General features: G+C 43.1%; 1 protein-coding gene across 1 annotated transcript in view; it reads right to left on the bottom strand.

Moving 5' to 3' along the window:
• Nucleotides 1-19,333, bottom strand: part of ZBBX (zinc finger B-box domain containing) — a 123,937-nt gene that overhangs the window by 91,254 nt on the left and 13,350 nt on the right. The window contains 4 exon segments of the mRNA XM_038748666.1: nt 1,559-1,607; nt 14,294-14,384; nt 16,299-16,412; nt 16,657-16,782. Of these exon segments, the coding sequence (XP_038604594.1) occupies nt 1,559-1,607; nt 14,294-14,384; nt 16,299-16,412; nt 16,657-16,724 (322 nt within the window). The 5' untranslated portion in view covers nt 16,725-16,782.

The raw sequence follows: 19,333 nt of genomic DNA, 5'->3' as shown, positions 1-19,333 counted from the left end.
AGCAGAGGCATATCCATTCCATTCCTAGCTTGGGCAATCTGCTACAATTCAAAGCTCACCTGTTCTGGGCAGCAGCGGCATGGGAAAGATTAGAAAATAGAGAATCAAGTTTACTGCATGGAAGGAGGCAATGGTAAACCACTTCCATATTTTTACCAAGAAAACTCTATGGATACACTACCAGAACAATTGCAGATGGAGGTGGGGTGTTCTGGGAGGGATGTGCCCATGGTGTCACTATGGGTGAGAGAGAGAGAGTGAGAACAGAGTTCCTAGTGGCCTGAGAGTCAGGAGGACCTCAGTTCTGATCCTGGCTTCCTGACTTGTCTGATGTGATCTTGGGCAATTTACTTAACATCTCTGTGCCTCAGTTACCTCATCCATAAACTGGGGATGAAGGCTGTGATCCCCACGTAGGAGTGGACTGTATCCAACTAGATTGCCTTGTATATCATCCCAGTACTTAGTACAGTGCCTGACACACAGTAAACACCACAATTATTATTATATATTGCTTCTTCATTCTCTAGAGCTACTCATAATTTTCTAGGGCATTCAGGAAGCAAGGAAGATGCCAGAGTCAAAAAAAGGCATTTAACTCCTAGTCATATTTATTTAGAAAGAAGCAGAACTGAACTCCCCCCACACCTTGAGAGATTGAGTCATCTTCTAGACTGTGAGCCCACTGTTGGGTAGGGACCGTCTCTATATGTTGCCAACTTGTACTTCCCAAGTGCTTAGTACAGTGCTCTGCACACAGTAAGCGCTCAATAAATACGATTGAATGAATGAATGAGTCTTCATTTTAAACAGTCTCTTAAGGGTCTCCCAAGAAGACCACCAAGATGTTGGTTGTGGTTCAATGAGGTGGCCCCTGAGACCCCATATGAGATTCATCCTGTGCGTTCTCCTGGACTAAGAGCAAGCGGGTCTAGAACATCTGGCTACTCTAAATTCATGTCCCAAGTTCGGAGGCAGAGGAGGCTGAGATCAGAGACTGAAAGTAAGATGCCTAAATTGAAGCTTACAGTTGCAATACAGTAGCACTTATGTCATTGACCGATTGAAGCTGATGCCTCCCCATTACACCCAGAAGTTCTAATTTAAAAAAAAAATCCTTTATTTCTTCCCCACAGCCAAGAAAAAACACTGTTCCTAAACCAACCACCTGACCAGATAATCATTTTGTATTGAATGTTTCTATACTTTTTTATGGTATTTGTCAAGTGCTTCCTGTGTGCCAGGTACTGCATTAAGTGCTGGGGTATATACAAAATAATCAGGTTGAACTCAATGCCATGTTCCATGGTGGGGCTCACCAGTCTTAATCTCCTGGAATTAGAACCCAGGTCCTTTGGCTCCCAGGCCTGTGCTCTTTTCACTGGACCATACTGTTTCTCCACCTCTCTCACCAATAGCATTTTAGTCATTCAAAATGAATGTGTCCACCACTCAAAGCATCATTTTGAAAACTTGTTCACTCAAGAAAATGCAAAGCTGACAAGAAAACTGCTTTCTGTGGACTTTATTATTCTATCCGTGTAATGAAAAGTCTTACCTTGACCAGGCTCTCTCAGTGCTTTTAATTTTACTTTTCCTGAAGAAATCTGTATAAGTGAAACATACAAAAATACACTCTCATGAGAATTATGGAACTGATGAGATTTTGGTGCACCTTGAATGAAAAACCAAATTTTTAAAGGTATAAATATTTCTAATGGAAGAATGGGAAGAATGATCAAAAATCTTAAATCCATCAACATTTTACATTGAGGAATAATAATTATGGCACTTGTTAAAAGCTCACTATGTGCCTGGCACTGTACTAAACGCTGGGGTGTATACAAGCAAATTGGATTAGACACAGTCCCTGCCGCACATGGGGCTCACCGTCTCAATCCCCATTTTACAGATGAGGTAATTTAGGCACAGAGAAGGGAAGTGACTTGCCCAAAGTCATGCAGAAAGACAAGTAGCTGAGCCGCGTTTAGAAACCACGTCCTTCTGACTCCCAATCCCATGATCCCATAATGATTTGTGACAACAAGATTGGATTAAAAATATGTGCTTTCACATGTAAGTATTTATCATTCATTATTTGTTCTTTAAGTAGGTACTAGTTTTGAAATTATTTAATCAAATGTGTGACAGCCGTTTAACCCAGTTATTTGTTCCCATTTATATAAAAAGCATAGGTTTCTTTTTGAAGTGTGGCAAACCTGAAAAAATTCACCCGAACTATTGATAATCTCCATCAACTTCTTGAGATGCTGACATTTCAACTCTCCTATTTGTGTTATTCTTAGACTACCTCTACAAAATAAATGCAGCATTTTTAAATGATGTGCCAAACTCTCCAAGCCCTAAGATGTCAGGTGTTAATGGAATACATTTTGAGAAGTAGAATTTTACAGAGATTGTACTTTTCACATTACACAAATGTGCATTGCTTTTGCTAAAATTAACATTTTACAAGTGTTAAAGAATAACGTGAGTACCCTACAAGCTCACTTAGTGCCTAACTACCTATTTAAAGGTTCAGTTGCCCACAACAATTTCAGGGGCTTGTGGTTCTACTCTGCAGCTTGTTTTGAAAATTTACCCTTCATTGGCTTCACTGAAGACAGCAGTTTTGCTTCGTTCATTTCTTTCATTCACATTTATTGATGCTTACTGTGTGCAGAGCACTGTACTAAGCGCTTGAGAGGCTACAATACAACAAAAACAGACACATCCCCTGCCCACACCGAGCTCAGGCTTGGTATTTAGAGACTATGTATCTACTATCTAGCTGCTGCTTAAAACCAGACTTTCAAATAAAGAACAAAGAGAACTAAGAAATTCGACTCTAAAAAAAATCCCTCATGCATTATGACTTAATTTGAATTGGTTAGCTAAGGGGGATAGTAGTTATTTATATATCTTCATTATGAGCAATTTCCCCCTGCTCTCTAAAATGCTTCAAATTACAAAAATAGCATAATAAAAAGTCAAATAACTGTCAACCCTAATGTATTTCTTTTGACAAATGCAATTCACATTTAGCTTGAATTTCATCCCCACTTTTATTTCTGTGCATTTCTTTAAGTGGTATTTTTAAGCCTATAGCAACTTACTATGTGGCAGGAACTGTATAAAGTGTTGGGGTAATACAGTCCATTCATAAGAGGCTCACAGTCTAAGTGAGCCTCTTTGATTTATACAGCTTCTGTTGAATTTTGGACAAGAATCCCGAAACAGTTCCAAAAAAAATACAGAGGGTAATCAGGGATGAAATTCAACAAGTTACCTTACTATTAACTTCTATTCCTCTCCCCCTCGCCCCCTCTCTCCATCCCCAAGTCTTACCTCCTTCCCTTCCCCACAGCACCTGTATACATGTATATATGTTTGTACATACTTATTACTCTATTTATTTTATTTGTACAAATCTATTCTATTTATTTTATTTTGTTAATATGTTTGGTTTTGTTCTCTGTCTCCCCCTTCTAGACTGTGAGCCCACTGTTGGGTAGGGACTCTCTCTATATGTTGCCAACTTGTACTTCCCAAGTGCTTAGTACAGTGCTCTGCACACAGTATGCGCTCAATAAATACGATTGATTGATTTGTTGTCATCTCTAACTGGGAAGTTCAGGTCGAAAATGACATACATTTTGTTAGCCACATACACAGGACAATCATCATCATCATCAATATAATTAGAATCTTTGGTTTTAGGGATTTTTTTTCTAATTCCTGGAATGAAAACAATTAAAGCCTATTTACATTTTGAAAAACATGAGTTGTACTGCTAATTAACCCAGTCACTGCCAAGCACTCACTCCGGGCCAAACCACTAGTAGAGACTCTTAGACCAATAGAGAAAGCTGCATAGTTGCCACTTCATCATCATCATCAATCGTATTTATTGAGCGCTTACTATGTGCAGAGCACTGTACTAAGCGCTTGGGAAGTACAAATTGGCAACATATAGAGACAGTCCCTACCCAACAGTGGGCTCACAGTCTAAAAGGGGGAGATCTCACCTTGGTTAATCTCACCAAGTGGATTTTAGGGGTCCCAAATAACTGCCAACCTGGGAAGTAGGGCCAAGGGAATTTTGAGTAACTGCTCCACTTCATCCAGTGCTCTTGGTATCACAGAGACAGCACGCAGGAGATAGTGCTGGAGGTGCCCTAGTTTGCATTACAGCCTCAAAGTTCTGACAGTGCCAAGATTATTTCCATGTTACTCAAGCCTACAACCACGGGGAGCAACCGGCAATGTCTGAATCCGTGGGAGCCATCTATCAATAAATGAATCAATTAGTCCTATTTATGGAGTGCTTACTGTGTGCAGAGCTCTGTACTGAGTGCTTCGGAGAGTACAACATTACAGAGTTGGCAGGCGAGTCCCCAGCCCACAAGGTGTCCACAGTGCAGAGGGGGAGACAGACATTGAAATAAATTACAGATAAACACATACTGAGGGGCTGAGGGTAGGGTGACTAAAGGGTACAAGTGTGGGGGGTAAAACAGAAGGGCAAAGGAACAGGGGAAATGAGGGCTTAGGGAAGGAGATTTGGAGGAGATGGGATTTTAATAAGGCTATGAATAATAAAATAATAATAATGATGGCATTTATTAAGCACTTACTATGTGCAAAGCACCGTTACAAGGTGATCAGGTTGTCCCACGGGGGCTCACAGTCTTAATCCCCATTTTACAGATAAGGGAACTGAGGCCCAGAGAAGTTAAATGACTTGTCCAAAGTCACACAGCTGACAATTGGCAGAGCCGGGATTGGTGGAGCCTCCTTCATCCCAGAAGGAGGGAGAGTGATGGAGAAGCAGCATGGCTCAGTGAAAAGAGCTCGGGATTGGGAATCAGAGGTCGTGGGTTCTAATCCCAGCTCTGCCACTTATCAGCTGTGTGACTTTGGGCAAGTCACTTAACTTCTCTGTACCTCAGTTACCTCATCTGTAAAATGGGGATGAAGACTGTGAGCCCCACGTGGGACAACCTGATGACCTTGTATCTACCCCAGCGATTAGAACAGTGCTCGGCACATAGTAAGCGCTTACCCAAAACCATCATTATTATGTCAGATATGATGGGGGAGGCAGTTCCAGGCAATGGGTCAGCAGCGAGATAAGTGAGATCAAGGTACAGCAAATAGGTCTGTGTTAGCAGGAAATCAGTGAGGTAAGATAGAAGCAGAGAAGCAGCATGGCTCAGTGGAAAGAGCACGGGCTTTGGAGTCAGAGGTCATGGGTTCAAATCCCGGCTCCGCCAAATGTCAGCTGTGTGACTTGGGGCAAGTCACTTAACTTCTCTGGGGCTCAGTTCTCACCTCGGTAAAATGGGGATTAAGACTATGAGCCCCCCGTTGGACATCCTGATCACCTTGTATCCTCCCCAGCACTTAAAACAGTGCTTTGCACATAGTAAGCACTTAATAAAGCCATCATTATTATTATCATTATTATTATTATTATTATAGGAGCTGGCAAGGTGACTAAGTGCTAACCATCTGTTAAAGACATCCCACTAACCATCCATTGGGGAGGGCAAAGAGGTTCCATCAGTACTGAAACAGTTAAAAACAAAGAGAGACAGAGTGAGCCAGAGATATGAAAACAGCCAATTAGCCCCTCTGATAAAGCAGCCTAAATAAGGAGGTATATCTAGCCAAAATCAGTACTGATGGAACCTCTTTGCCCTCCCCAATGGATGGTTAGTGGCATGCCTTTAACTAGATGGTTAGCCCTTAGTCACCTTGCCAGCTCCTATAATAATAATAATAATAATAATAATAATGGCCTTTATCAAGCACTTACTATGTTCAAAGCTCTGTTCTAAGCTCTGGGGAGGTTACAAGGTGATCAGGTTGTCCCAAGGGGGGCTCACAGTCTTAATCCCCATTTTACGGATAAGGTAATTGAGGCCCAGAGAAGTTAAGTGACTTGACCAAAGTCACTCAGCAGACAATTGGCGGAGCTGGGATTTGAACCCATGACTTCTGGGAATCAGTTCTAATACCAGCCCAACTACTTGCCTGCTACGTGACCACGGGCATGTCACTTAATTTCTCCGAGTCTCAGTTATGTCATTTGCAAAATAGGGATTAAGACTGTAAACCCCTTGTGGAACAAGATTAGCACGTATCTTCCCCAGTGGTTAGTACAGTGCCTAGCACAGAGTAAGTGCTTAACAAATCCCATGAAAAAAATAATTGATGGAGGTCAGCCTCATGGATGGAGGTGGGTTGTCCCAGTGCTCGTGTGTGCCAATAATAATAATAATGGCTTTTATTAAAGGCTTACTATGTGCAAAGCACTGTTCTAAGCGCTGAGGAAGTTTCAAGGTGATCAGGTTGTCCCACAGGGGGCTCCCGATCTTAATCCGCATTTTACAAATGAGGGAACTGAGGCACAGGGAAGTGAAGTGACTTGCCCAGAGTAACACAGATGACAAGTGGCAGAGCAAGCATTTGAACCCATGACCTCTGACTCCAAAGCCCGGGCTCTTTCCACCGAGCCACTGTTTCCAATATGGGCTTCAATAATGCTTAGACCCAAAGACTTACCATCGTGATTCCCTGGTTCATACTAATCAGGACCTTCCTGGACTGGGGGAGCCTCAGTGACATGTAGTAGAGTTCAAACCACACCTCTGATCACCAGGGTTACTGAGGAAAGTTTTTGTATTTAGTTTTACCAGTGTTCACGGGAGTGACACATACACACACTCATTCACCCCACCAAGGGTTCAATACCAGTCTGTGATCAAGCAGTATGGTTCAGTGGAAAAGAGCCCGGGCTTGGGAGTCCGAGGTCATGGGTTCTAATCCCGGCATCCCCACGTCTGCTGTGTGACCTTGGGCAAGTCACTTAACTTCTCTGAGCCTCAGTTTAGAGAAGCAGCGCGGCTCAGCAAAAAAGAACCTGGGCTTGGGAGTCAGAGGTCGGGGGTTCTAATCCCAGCTCTGCCGCTTGTCAGCTGTGTGACTTTGGGCAAGTCACTTAACTTCTCTGTGCCTCAGTTACCTCATCTGCAAAATGGGGATTAAGACTGTGAGCCCCATGTGGGATAACCTGATCACCTTGTTACCTCCCCAGCACTTAGAACAGTGCTTTGCACATAGTAAGTGCTTAACAAATACCATTATATTTACTATTATTATTAAAATGGGGATTAAGACTGTGAGCCCCACATGGGACAACGTGATCACCTTGTATCCCCCCAGTGCTTAGAACAGTGCTTTGCACACAGTAAGCACTTAACAAATGCCATTATTATTATTATTTTAATAATATTATAGACTTCTAGACCTTCTAGACTTCTAGACTGTAAGCCCCCCTTCTAGACAGTGAGCCCACTGTTGGGTAGGGACTGTCTCTATATGTTGCCAACTTGTACTTCCCAAGCGCTTAGTACAGTGCTCTGCACACAGTAAGCACACAATAAATACAATTGATGGATTGATTATTATTCAGCCAATGCTTCGTCTTTCTGCTTCCAAGTGCTGCTGCCTTCTGCTGCTTCCGAGTGCTGCTCTCTGCCTGCTTCTGCTGCTCTCAGTGAGCTTCCTTCTTGCTTCTCTGCCTGCTTCTGCCCCTCTGTATGCCTCCATACTGCCTCCAAATGCCCCTTCCTCTGTGTGCCCTTTTTGGGCCTCAAAGGAACCACCTTTTATCTGCCTTAGGTGTTGCAGCTGTGGCTCTTCCTGGCAATCACTGATGGGTCCAGGCCTGTTACCAGGTAGAACAGGGAGAGAAGGTCACACCTCCCTCAATGCTCTGTCCCCACAGGCCTGCAATCACCTGTTCCAGGTAGAGTCCATCAGTGCCTTTGCAAAGTCTCTTCCTTGTTGTTGTTCACGGGATCACAAACAGTCACTGGTAAGGCAGCGTATTGTGGGCTCACCACACTCTGTGTCTTAACTTAACTGTGTCTTAATCAGGCAGAAACTCCTCACCCTGGGCTTCAAGGCTGTCCATCACCTCGCCCCCTCCTACCTCACCTCCCTTCTCTCCTTCTCCAGCCCAGCCCGCACCCTCCGCTCCTCCACCACTAATCTCCTCACCATACCTCGTTCTCGCCTGTCCCGCCATCGACCCCCGGCCCACGTCATCCCCCGGGCCTGGAATGCCCTCCCTCTGCCCATCCGCCAAGCTAGCTCTCTTCCTCCCTTCAAGGCCCTGCTGAGAGCTCACCTCCTCCAGGAGGCCTTCCCAGACTGAGCCCCTTCTTTCCTCTCCCCCTCGTCCCCCTCTCCATCCCCCCGTCTTACCTCCTTCCCTTCCCCACAGCACCTGTATATATGTATATATGGTTGTACATATTTATTACTCTATTTATTTATTTATTTATTTATTTTACTTGTACATTTCTATCCTACTTATTTTATTTTGTTGGTATGTTTGGTTCTGTTCTCTGTCTCCCCCTTTTAGACTGTGAGCCCACTGTTGGGTAGGGACTGTCTCTATGTGATGCCAATTTGTACTTCCCAAGTGCTTAGTACAGTGCTCTGCACACAGTAAGTGCTCAATAAATACGATTGATTGATTGATTAACTTGACACCGACTTGGAATTGCAACACCATTTACCTCCCCTAAGTTTCCTCGCCATTTCCTCCGGTGCCCCTGCCACTCAGTGAGAGCTTGGGTGTAAGGGCATACTCACCTGAGTCATTTTGGTCCATCTACACTTTTGTGCCAGATTTTATGAGGTGGTAAAAATACAATAAGCTTACAAGGTGGGGCTAGTGAACGTTAGGAAGAAAAGTATTTTCCAAATGCAACAGACTTGCCTGTCTTTCCCCTTCAGCTTGCATATTCAGTCAGTCACTAAATCTTGATTCTATGTCCACAGCATCTCCTAAAGTTGCTCGTTCCTCTCCATTCAAATGGCTACCACACTGGTCTATCATTATGTATTGCACTAATATTGTTATTTTAGTACAGAGCTCTGCACACAATAAGCGCTCAATATGATTGACTGACTGGTGTAAGTACTTGTCACATTCTGTCTCAACTACTGCATGAGCCTCCTCCCTGTTCTACCTGTTTCCACATGGCTCAGTGGAAAGAGCATGGGCTCAGGAGTCAGAGGTCATGGGTTCAAGTCCTGGCTCTGCCAATTGTCAGCTGTGTGACTTTGGGCAAGTCACTTAACTTCTCTGGGCCTCAGTTACCTCATTTGTAAAAAAGTGGGGATTAAGACTGTGACCTCCCGTGGGACAACCTGATCACCTTGTAACCTCCCCAGCACTTAGAACAGTGCTTGGCACATAGTAAGTGCTTAATAAATGCTATTATTATTATTATTATTCCCTATTCCAGGCACATATTTCACCCTGCTGACAGGATCATTTTTCTAAACAAATTCTGTGTAAGCTTCTCCGCTCAAGTGTACCCAATCAATCAATCAATCAATCGTATTTATTGAGCACCTACTGTGTGCAGAGCACTGTACTAAGCACTTGGGAAGTACAAGTCAGCAACACATAGAGACAGTCCCTACCCAACAGCGGGCTCACAGTCTAGAAGGGGGAGACAGAGAACAAAACCAAACATACTAACAAAATAAAATAAATAAATAGAATAGATATGTACCAGTAAGATAAATAAATAAATAAATAGAGTAATAAATATGTACAAACATATATACATATATACAGGTGCTGTGGGGAAGGGAAGGAGGTAAGATGGGGGGATGGAGAGGGGGACGAGGGGGACCCAATGGTTGCCCATCCATCTCCACATCAAGCAGAAAGTCCTCACCATCTGCTGAGGTGAGATGAAGCTGGACAAGCAGTGTATCCTAGTGGTTAGAGCATTGGCCTGGGAATCAGAAGACCCTGGGTTCTAATGTCAACTCTCCCACTTGTCTGCTGTGTGACCTTGGGTGAGTCATTTCACCTCTCTGTGCCTAAATTATCTCATCTTTAAATTGGGGATTAAGACTGTGAGCCCCATGTGTGACACTGACTTTGTCCAACCAGATTACCTCAGCGCTTAACAAATACCATGCACAACAAAATGGAAAAATCTCCACCAGATTCCAGGAACTCAATCCCCTTACCTATCCTTGCTCCTCTCCTACCACCCAACTTTCATAATTTGCTCCTCTACCAACTATTCCTCCCTCTTCCCTCATCCACCCTCAAGCCCTCTCTCCTCCTTAGAATTTCCTCCCACTACATATCCAACAGACCACCACTCCCCCAACCTTCAAAGATGTAATGAAATAATATCTCTCCCTCCAGAAAGCCTTCGTGGACTGAGATAACTGTGGTCAGGGAATGGATCTATTTATTACTACATTATACTGTCCTGAGTGCTAATTATAGTGCTTTGCACACAGTTGTTGTTATATGCTATCAAGTTGTGTCCGACTCATAGCGACGTTATGGACACATCTATTCCAGAACACCCCATCTTCGTCTGCAATCGTTTCGGTAGCATATCCACAGAGTTTTCTTGGTAAAAATACGGAAGTGGTTTACCATTGCCTCCTTCTGTGCAGTAAATGAATCTCTGCCCTCGACTTTCTCCCGTGCCTCTGCTGCCCAGCAAAGGGGAGTTTTGACTTGTAGCATATTGCCTGCCACTTGTTAGTTACTGCCCAAGCTAGGAGTGGAATGGGTAGGCCTCTTCTTGACTCTCCCTCCTGTAATCATGACTGGTAGATGATTGGAAACTCTCCAGGTGTGACACTGACAGAGGTTGCACACAGTAAGCACTCAATAAAAATAATAATGGTGGTATTTGTTAAGTGCTTACTATGTGCAAAACACTGTTCTAAGTGCTGGGGGGATACAAGGTGATCAGGTTGTCTCACATGGAGCTCACAGTCTTAATCCCCATTTTATAGATGAGGTAACTGAGGCACAGAGAAGTGAAGTGACTTGCCCAAAGTCACAGAGCTGACAAGTGGCGGAGCCGGGATTAGAACCCATGACCTCTGATTCCCAAGCCCGGGCTCTTTTCACTGAGCAAAGATGGAATGAATGAATGAGTAATCAATCCCCCAACCCTAGTTTCCCTCTACTGCATCACCTATACACATGTCTTTAGGTTCATATCCTTATACTCTGTTGCTCCCCTTTCCTGTAGTTTATTTCAATGTCTGTCTCCTGCACTGGACTGTAAGCTCCATGAAGTCAGGGATTTTGTCTGTGAATTCTACTGAATTGTACTCTCCCAAATGCTTACTACAAAAGATCTACACAAAGTGAGCGCTCAAGAAATGCCATTGATTCACCGATTGATCTTTGGGTACCAAAAGTACTTAAAATGATTGTGTCAAATCCTAATAATAATGATGGCATTTATTAAGTGCTTACTATGTGCAATGCACTGTTCTAAGCACTGGGGAGGTTACAAGGTGATCAGGTTTTCCCACGGGGGGCTCACAGTCTTCATCCCCATTTTACAGATGAGGTAACTGAGACATAGAGAAGTTAAGTGACTTGCCCAAAGTCACACAGCTGACAATTGGCGGAGCTGGGATTTGAACCCATGACATCTGACTCCAAAGCCCGTGCTCTTTCCACTGAGCCAGGCTGCTTCTACACAGCTCCTAAGGCACAGGATATTTGTAGATATCATCTGACCCCACTCCACGTAATTAAAACTGTTTCAAAATGAATTTTAAGGAAATAAACAAAATGATTTAACAGATCTAAATCTAATCCCAAGGTCATAGAGCAGAGGGGCCTGATCAAGGGGAAGTCTGGGATTGCTTTTTCCCTTTGTAAGGAAACTCAGTGAGCATTGATGAACGGGGCTGAAATAATTCTCAAGACAGAATGATGGCCAGCAACTAATATTTTAGTCAAAAGTACAAGAGAAAAGAACACAGAAAACACCCCAGATAAAACCAACAATAATTGTAGTATTTGTTAAGCGCTTACTGTGTGCTGGGCACTGTACTAAGTACTGGGGTAGATACAAGCAAATCAGGTTGGACACAGTCCCTGTCCTACATGGGGCTTCCAGTCACAATCTCCATTTTACAGCCTCAGTTACCTCATCTGTAAAATGGGGATTGACTGTGAGACCCCCGTGGGACAACCTGATCACCTTGGAACCTCCCCAGCGCTTAGAACAGTGCTTTGCACATAGTAAGCGCTTCATAAATGCCATCATTATTATTATTGAGGTGAGGCACAGAGAAGTGAAGTGACTTGCCCAAGGTCACACAGTGGACAAGTGGAAGGGCTGGGATTAGAACCCACAACCTTTTGAATCCCAGGCTCGAACTCCATCCACTAGCCCATGCTGCTTCTCTAAAGAATTACGCCCAACATGGGGCTCAAACCCACGACGCTGAGATTAAGAGTCTCGTACTCTACCGACAGAGTTAGCTGGGGGCCTCAGAGCGAGCCATAGAACTGTGTTAGTTTAAACAAATTAAATGTTAAACTGCATTCCAGAAAAAGAGGATACAAAACAAGAAAGGCAAGCCCCTTATTACTTTATTAGCCTTTCCCACTAGGACTGACATGGAAATATAGGGGCTCCTACCACAGGCTTAAACTAGGTGCCAGAGTAGGTACACCCCTACTCTAATATTTTTGTTATGGAAAGTTTTAGGAACAGGGAAAACGGTGATTTAAAGCCAAAAATCCCAAAGTAAGTAGGCTAGGCTTCTGGAGTTGGGGCAGGCTCATCATCATCATCAATCGTATTTATTGAGCACATACTATGTGCAGAGCACTGTACTAAGTGCTTGGGAAGTACAAATTGGCAACATATAGAGACAGTCCCTACCCAACAGTGGGCTCACAGTCTAAAAGGGGGAGACAGAGAACAAAACCAAACATACTAACAAAATAAAATAAATAGAATAGCTATCATCATCATCATCATCATCAATCATATTTATTGAGTGCTTACTATGGGCAGAGCACTGTACTAAGCGCTTGGGAAGTACAAATTGGCAACACATAGATACAGTCCCTACCCAACAGTGGGCTCACAGTCTAAAAGGGGGAGGTACAAGCTATGTACAAGTAAAATAAATAAATAAATAAATAAATAGAGTAATAAATATGTACAAACATATATACATATATACAGGTGCTGTGGGGAAGGGAAGGAAGTAAGATGGGGGGGATGGAGAGGGGGACGAGGGGGAGAGGAAGGAAGGAAGGGGAAGCCTCATGGCTGCTGCAGTGATGAAGTCTATGAGGTTTGTGGGGCCTGCTTTCAGGAAGCCTGAGAAAAACAGCGATTGGCTCTGTAAGGACCAGAGATGAGGTGTTTTGGCCTATTTTCCCCACAAGAAGTGATGGAGCAAAGGGAGAAACTGAACCTGGGCCAGGATAAGAGCAAAGTTGGAGGGAACCCTTAGCAGTCAGAGGGACAGAGGGCATTCAGAAGGGAGCTACTTACCTGTGCAGCTCCCCAGAAAATCTTAGTTCCATCCCAGAGATGGCAACAACCTTCATGCCTGAAGTGAAGACAAAGTTCTCCCTGTAAGCTCCAATGGTTGCTGGGGAATTTAGGTAATCAGATCCTTGGGTGTTGGAGATGTGGTTTTCTCCATTCCTTCCCTATGCTTCCCTTATCAACCTCCAACAGGATTTAGGATTGGGTGGTTTGGAATTTGGCCTAGTGGGAAAAGCACGGGCTTGGAAATCAGAGGACCTGGGTTCTAATCCCTGTTTTGCCACTTGCTTGCTGTGTGACACTGGGAAAATCACTTCACTTCTCTGTGCCTCAGTTTCCTCAACTGTCAACTGGAGATTCAATAGCCATTCTCCCTCCTACATAGACTGTGAGCCCCAAGTGAGAAAGGGACTCTGACGGACCTGATTAACTTGTACCTATTTACCCCAGTGCTTAAAACAGTGCTTGGCACATAGCAAGTGCTTAACAAATACCCTAAGTATTATTATTATTATTTCAAAACTTTCACCAAAGGCTGACTTCAACAGGAAATAACAATGTAGATAAAGGTAGTGGTAATCATTTGTCACGTACACACAAGCTATGTCCTTAGTTAATCCATTTTAATTGACATATTCAAAATCCAATCAGATGCAAATTTTACATGCTTCACTCTAAATCTTCTTTAGGGTCACGAGAAATCATCAGTTCTTAACTGACTGACAAATCCAATTTACTTAAAACTGCTTATAAATGGAGAAAGAGCTATTACCAATCTAATAATTTATGCAATGATACTGTGAACTAAAGCATCTTATCCTATTGGCACTATGAATAACAATTCTTAAAGCAAATTATAAATCTTTTCCTTTGGCAAATATTCTAAAAATCACACAACATTTCCTTACCTTAGCAAAATTTTCTTTATGTTGTGACAGTCTCTGTGATTGATATCCCAATTGGATTGTCTGTCCAGATTTCCAGTGATATCCACTTGACCTTTTATATGCAAAGAGCAACAGTTACATAATGTATTTCTCTTGCCCATAAACACATGTATGTGTGTATGTTTACACATCTCTTATTCCCCTGTTTTAGGAAGTGGAAATCTAACTTGATAGAAAGGAATGAAGTACAATAAAATTAAACTGAGGTATCTGACATCACTTCATTCTCATCTAGGGCGCAACAACTCTGGACTTAGACTTAGAGACTTGGTGGTTGAGCTATGATCGGGGGGGATGTAGGGAGAAGGCTCTGAGATGTGAGGAGGCCAGGAAGGAGAAGAAAGAGCATCTTCTTCTTCACTGCTTCATCTCTGGTCTTTTCTGGACACAAAGCCAATCTCTGTTTATCTCAGGCTTACTGAAAGCAGGCCCCTCGGACCTCATAGATTTCATCACTGCGGGAGCCATCAGGCTGCCTCAACTCCAGATGCCACAGCCTACATTAGTGCCACAAAACTCCATCCGACACTCAGTGCCAACTTGCCACATGCTCGGCCTCAGAGCTGTGCTGCTAAAATCCCAGTCCAACTGCCAATCTGCTCAGTATCACCCATGAAAACTCCAGCCCCAGCTGGCTGCTGGAAAGAGGTGGAGCCACCATTCTGTTTAATTTGATCACTTTTCAAATCCAAGGATGGCTAGTTATGCTATTCTTCCTGCCCCCAAAATGTTGATGCCAAGCCCCTGGAGTCCATGCCCCTAGTAAAGTGGCATATGCCCTCGGAGCCACAATGCTTCTTGAAATACAGCCCCTCAAGATTGGTTCTTGTTACGAAGAATTTTAAAAAAACATGCATCAAGTACATTTAGTTGTTGGAAGTTAAACAATCTTCAGTGAACTTTGCGAGGATACTTTGCATTTCATAAGGCTAAAACAGCAGGATTTTCAAGTGTAAATCTCATGGAAAATGATAATCTAAAAACATTCAAAAACGTTGGAAAAAATCCTAATTCCCGGCCCATCTTCCTTAATGGGACAGTTTTGAACATTCAAGTCAGGTACTGTGACAGCTTAAAGGTGTCATAATGTAGAAACAAACTGAACAATTCCCAGGGAGAGATAGTGAAAAACAACTTGTCACCTTGACACCTGTCTACATGTTTTGTTTTGTTGTCTGTCTCCCCCTTCTAGACTGTGAGCCCGTTGTTGGGTAGGGACTGTCTCTATGTATTGCCTTGTACTTCCCAAGTGCTTAGTACAGTGCTCTGCATACAGTAAGAGCTCAATAAATACGATTGAATGAATGAATGAACTTGGTAAAAATTCAATTTAGACCACTTGTTTTACACTAGAAAACCATGACATCCTGAACAAAGGAAGAGACAAAACCATAGGAGCTAAGAGATATCGGGGAGCCATTTGATTTACTGTCATTCAATTCAGGTATTTCTGGGAGACACACTTGGTGGTTCTACTCTCTTCATAACCCCATATTTACACCAAAGGATGCCTTTAAATTAACCCATATTGTTTACTGCATCTTAGAACAGAAAAAGTTCTAGCTAAGAAATACTGACCAAATGAAGTGTCCAAACCACTTTATTGCTACTTCATTGTCCAGTCAAAGCTGGTGAGGACAGAGGGCAAAAAAGGAAAAAATAAGGCTGAGGAAAAAAAATGACAGTTTGGGCAATGGACTATAAATAATCTAATGCTTTTTTAAATACCTGGATGAGTCAGTAAACACTGTGAACTCAAGTAAAATGTCTCCAGGTCAACTCTGCAAGAATAAAATGCATCGAACTGAGGTAAAAAATGCTAAAGTGGGCTGAATGAGTCTGTGTCAAACTTTACCATTCCACCCTATGTTACTTAATGTACAAACCCTTCAAACAAATACAGGTTAGTAAGAAAGATGTTTTACTGTTATGATGTAATAGTTTATTCTCAAGAAATTTCCCCTACTCTCTTTCTTCTTTTTCCCTACTCATGCTTGCTTGAAGTTGCTGTAGTTTTTTCTCCATCTCCAGATTTTCCATTTCTAATTTTACTTTCTCTACTTGCAGCTCTTGCGTATTTCTGAAAAGTGAAAATGGTTTCAAAAGTTAGAGTTACTGAATGAAGCATATTTTCAATGTAGGATGTCATTTTTTCCCCTGACTTACAAGTGAACATACAGTCTTTCTTCAAATATTATTTTCTTCCATTTACAATTTAGGCAAAAATAGGGGAGGGTCATTGTAGTATATATATATATGCACGAGTACATATATTCACAATATTAACAGAGAACTAATTCAGAAAATCACTTTTATAGACTTACTTGGTTTTTAATTTTACAGAGTTTCCAGTTTTTCCCTGTGGGAGGACTATAAAATCATTGGTGTTCATGATTTGCGATGTAATGAAGTCTCCAAAATATTACTACTTGTGAAATCTGAAAAATAGCCTGAATGAAAACAAGAACTGTGTTAAAATTAAAGCAATACATGAAAATATAAAATAAAAACTATAAATGATCAATAGGGAAAAATAGACAACAAAAACTTCACAATTACATGGTATAACTCAAACATTATAAAATGCTATTTTCTATGCCAAATATAACATGGAAATTGAAGTTCACAGTTGACTTCCACAACATTTGCTTATTGTGGGCAGGGATCATGTCTCCCTACCCTGGTTTATTGTAGGCTCCCAAGATCTTAGTACAGTGCTCTGCACAAAGTAAGTTCTCAATAAATACCATCAATGATAATGATGATACTTACGATGTAAAGAAAAAAAGAGCAAGGGATAGGTACGGCTCATACTCTGACCTAATCCTCCTCGACCTCTCAGCTGCCTTTGACACTGTGGACCACCCCTTTCTCCTCAACACGTTATCTGACCTTGGCTTCACAGACTCCGTCCTCTCCTGGTTCTCCTCTTATCTCTCCGGTCGTTCTTTCTCAGTCTCTTTTGCTGGCTCCTCCTCCCCCTCCCATCCTCTTACTGTGGGGGTTCCCCAAGGTTCAGTGCTTGGTCCCCTTCTGTTCTCAATCTACACTCACTCCCTTGGTGACCTCATTCGCTCCCACGGCTTCAACTATCATCTCTACGCTGATGACACCCAGATCTACATCTCTGCCCCTGCTCTCTCCCCCTCCCTCCAGGCTCGCATCTCCTCCTGCCTTCAGGACATCTCCATCTGGATGTCTGCCCGCCACCTAAAGCTCAACATGTCGAAGACTGAGCTCCTTGTCTTTCCTCCCAAACCTTGTCCTCTCCCTGACTTTCCCATCTCTGTTGACGGCACTACCATCCTTCCCGTCTCACAAGCCCGCAACCTTGGTGTCATCCTCGACTCCGCTCTCTCATTCACCCCTCACATCCAAGCCGTCACCAAAACCTGCCGGTCTCAGCTCCGCAACATTGCCAAGATCCGCCCTTTCCTCTCCATCCAAACCGCTACCCTGCTAATTCAAGCTCTCATCCTATCCTGTCTGGACTACTGCACTAGCCTTCTCTCTGATCTCCCATCCTCGTGTCTCTCTCCACTTCAATCCATACTTCATGCTGCTGCCCGGATTATCTTTGTCCAGAAACGCTCTGGACATATTACTCCCCTCCTCAAAAACCTCCAATGGCTACCGATCAATCTGCGCATCAGGCAGAAACTCCTCACCCTGGGCTTCAAGGCTGTCCATCACCTCGTCCCCTCCTACCTCACCTCCCTTCTCTCCTTCTACTGCCCAGCCCGCACCCTCAGCTTCTCCACCACTAATCTCCTCACTGTACCTCGCTCTCGCCTGTCCCGCCATCGACCCCCGGCCCACGTCAACCCCCGGGCCTGGAATGCCCTCCCTCTGCCCATCCGCCAAGCTAGCTCTCTTCCTCCCTTCAAGGCCCTGCTGAGAGCTCACCTCCTCCAGGAGGCCTTCCCAGACTGAGCCCCTTCTTTCCTCTCCCCCTCGTCCCCCTCTCCATCCCCCCGTCTTACCTCCTTCCCTTCCCCACAGCACCTGTATATATGTATATATGGTTGTACATATTTATTACTCTATTTACTTATTCATTTATTTATTTTACTTGTACATTTCTATCCTACTTATTTTATTTTGTTGGTATGTTTGGTTCTGTTCTCTGTCTCCCCCTTTTAGACTGTGAGCCCACTGTTGGGTAGGGACTGTCTCTATGTGATGCCAATTTGTACTTCCCAAGCGCTTAGTACAGTGCTCTGCACATAGTAAGCGCTCAATAAATACGATTGATTGATTGATTGATTGATTATTGTCTTCAATGTCAATAAATTTCACAGTTGTTTCCCATATTTTATATCTTCCATATTTTAATTTGAGCCTGACAGTAGGACTGTAGCAACTGTGGTATTTGCTAAAGGCTTACTAAATTTATTCAATCATATTTATTGGGCACTTACTGTGTACAGAGCACTGTACTAAGCGTTTGGGAAGTACAAGTCAGCAACATATAGAGATGGTCCCTACCCAACAACGGGCTCACAGTCTAGAAAGGGGAGACAGACAACAAAAGAAACCATGTAGACAGGTGTCAAAATCATCAGAAGAAATAGAATAAAAGCTATATGCACATCATTAACAAAACGAATAGAATAGTATATATGTACAAGTAAAATAAATAGAGTAATAACTGCACAAATATATACAAGTGCTGTCGAGAGGGGAAGGAGGTAGGGCGGGGGGGATGGGGAGGAGGAGAGGAAAAAGGGGGCTCAGTCTGGAAGGTCTCCTGGAGGAGATGAGCTCTCAGTAGGGCTTTGAAAGGAGGAAGAGAGCTACCTTGGCGGATGTGTGGTGGGAGGGCATTCCAGGTCACTGTCAAGCACTGTCCTAAGAGCTGGGGTAGATATAGGTTAATTGCATCTGACACTACACTACTACTACTATTATTACACTAATAAAAACATCACTATGAATTTTTACTTTTACTTTCACTGTTGTACTCCCCCAAGCACTTAATATAATACTCTGCACAAATTA

This window comes from Tachyglossus aculeatus, chromosome 1 (genome assembly GCF_015852505.1).
Source record: "Tachyglossus aculeatus isolate mTacAcu1 chromosome 1, mTacAcu1.pri, whole genome shotgun sequence".
Lineage (NCBI taxonomy): Eukaryota > Metazoa > Chordata > Mammalia > Monotremata > Tachyglossidae > Tachyglossus > Tachyglossus aculeatus.
This window is presented reverse-complemented; position numbering and strand designations above follow the sequence as displayed.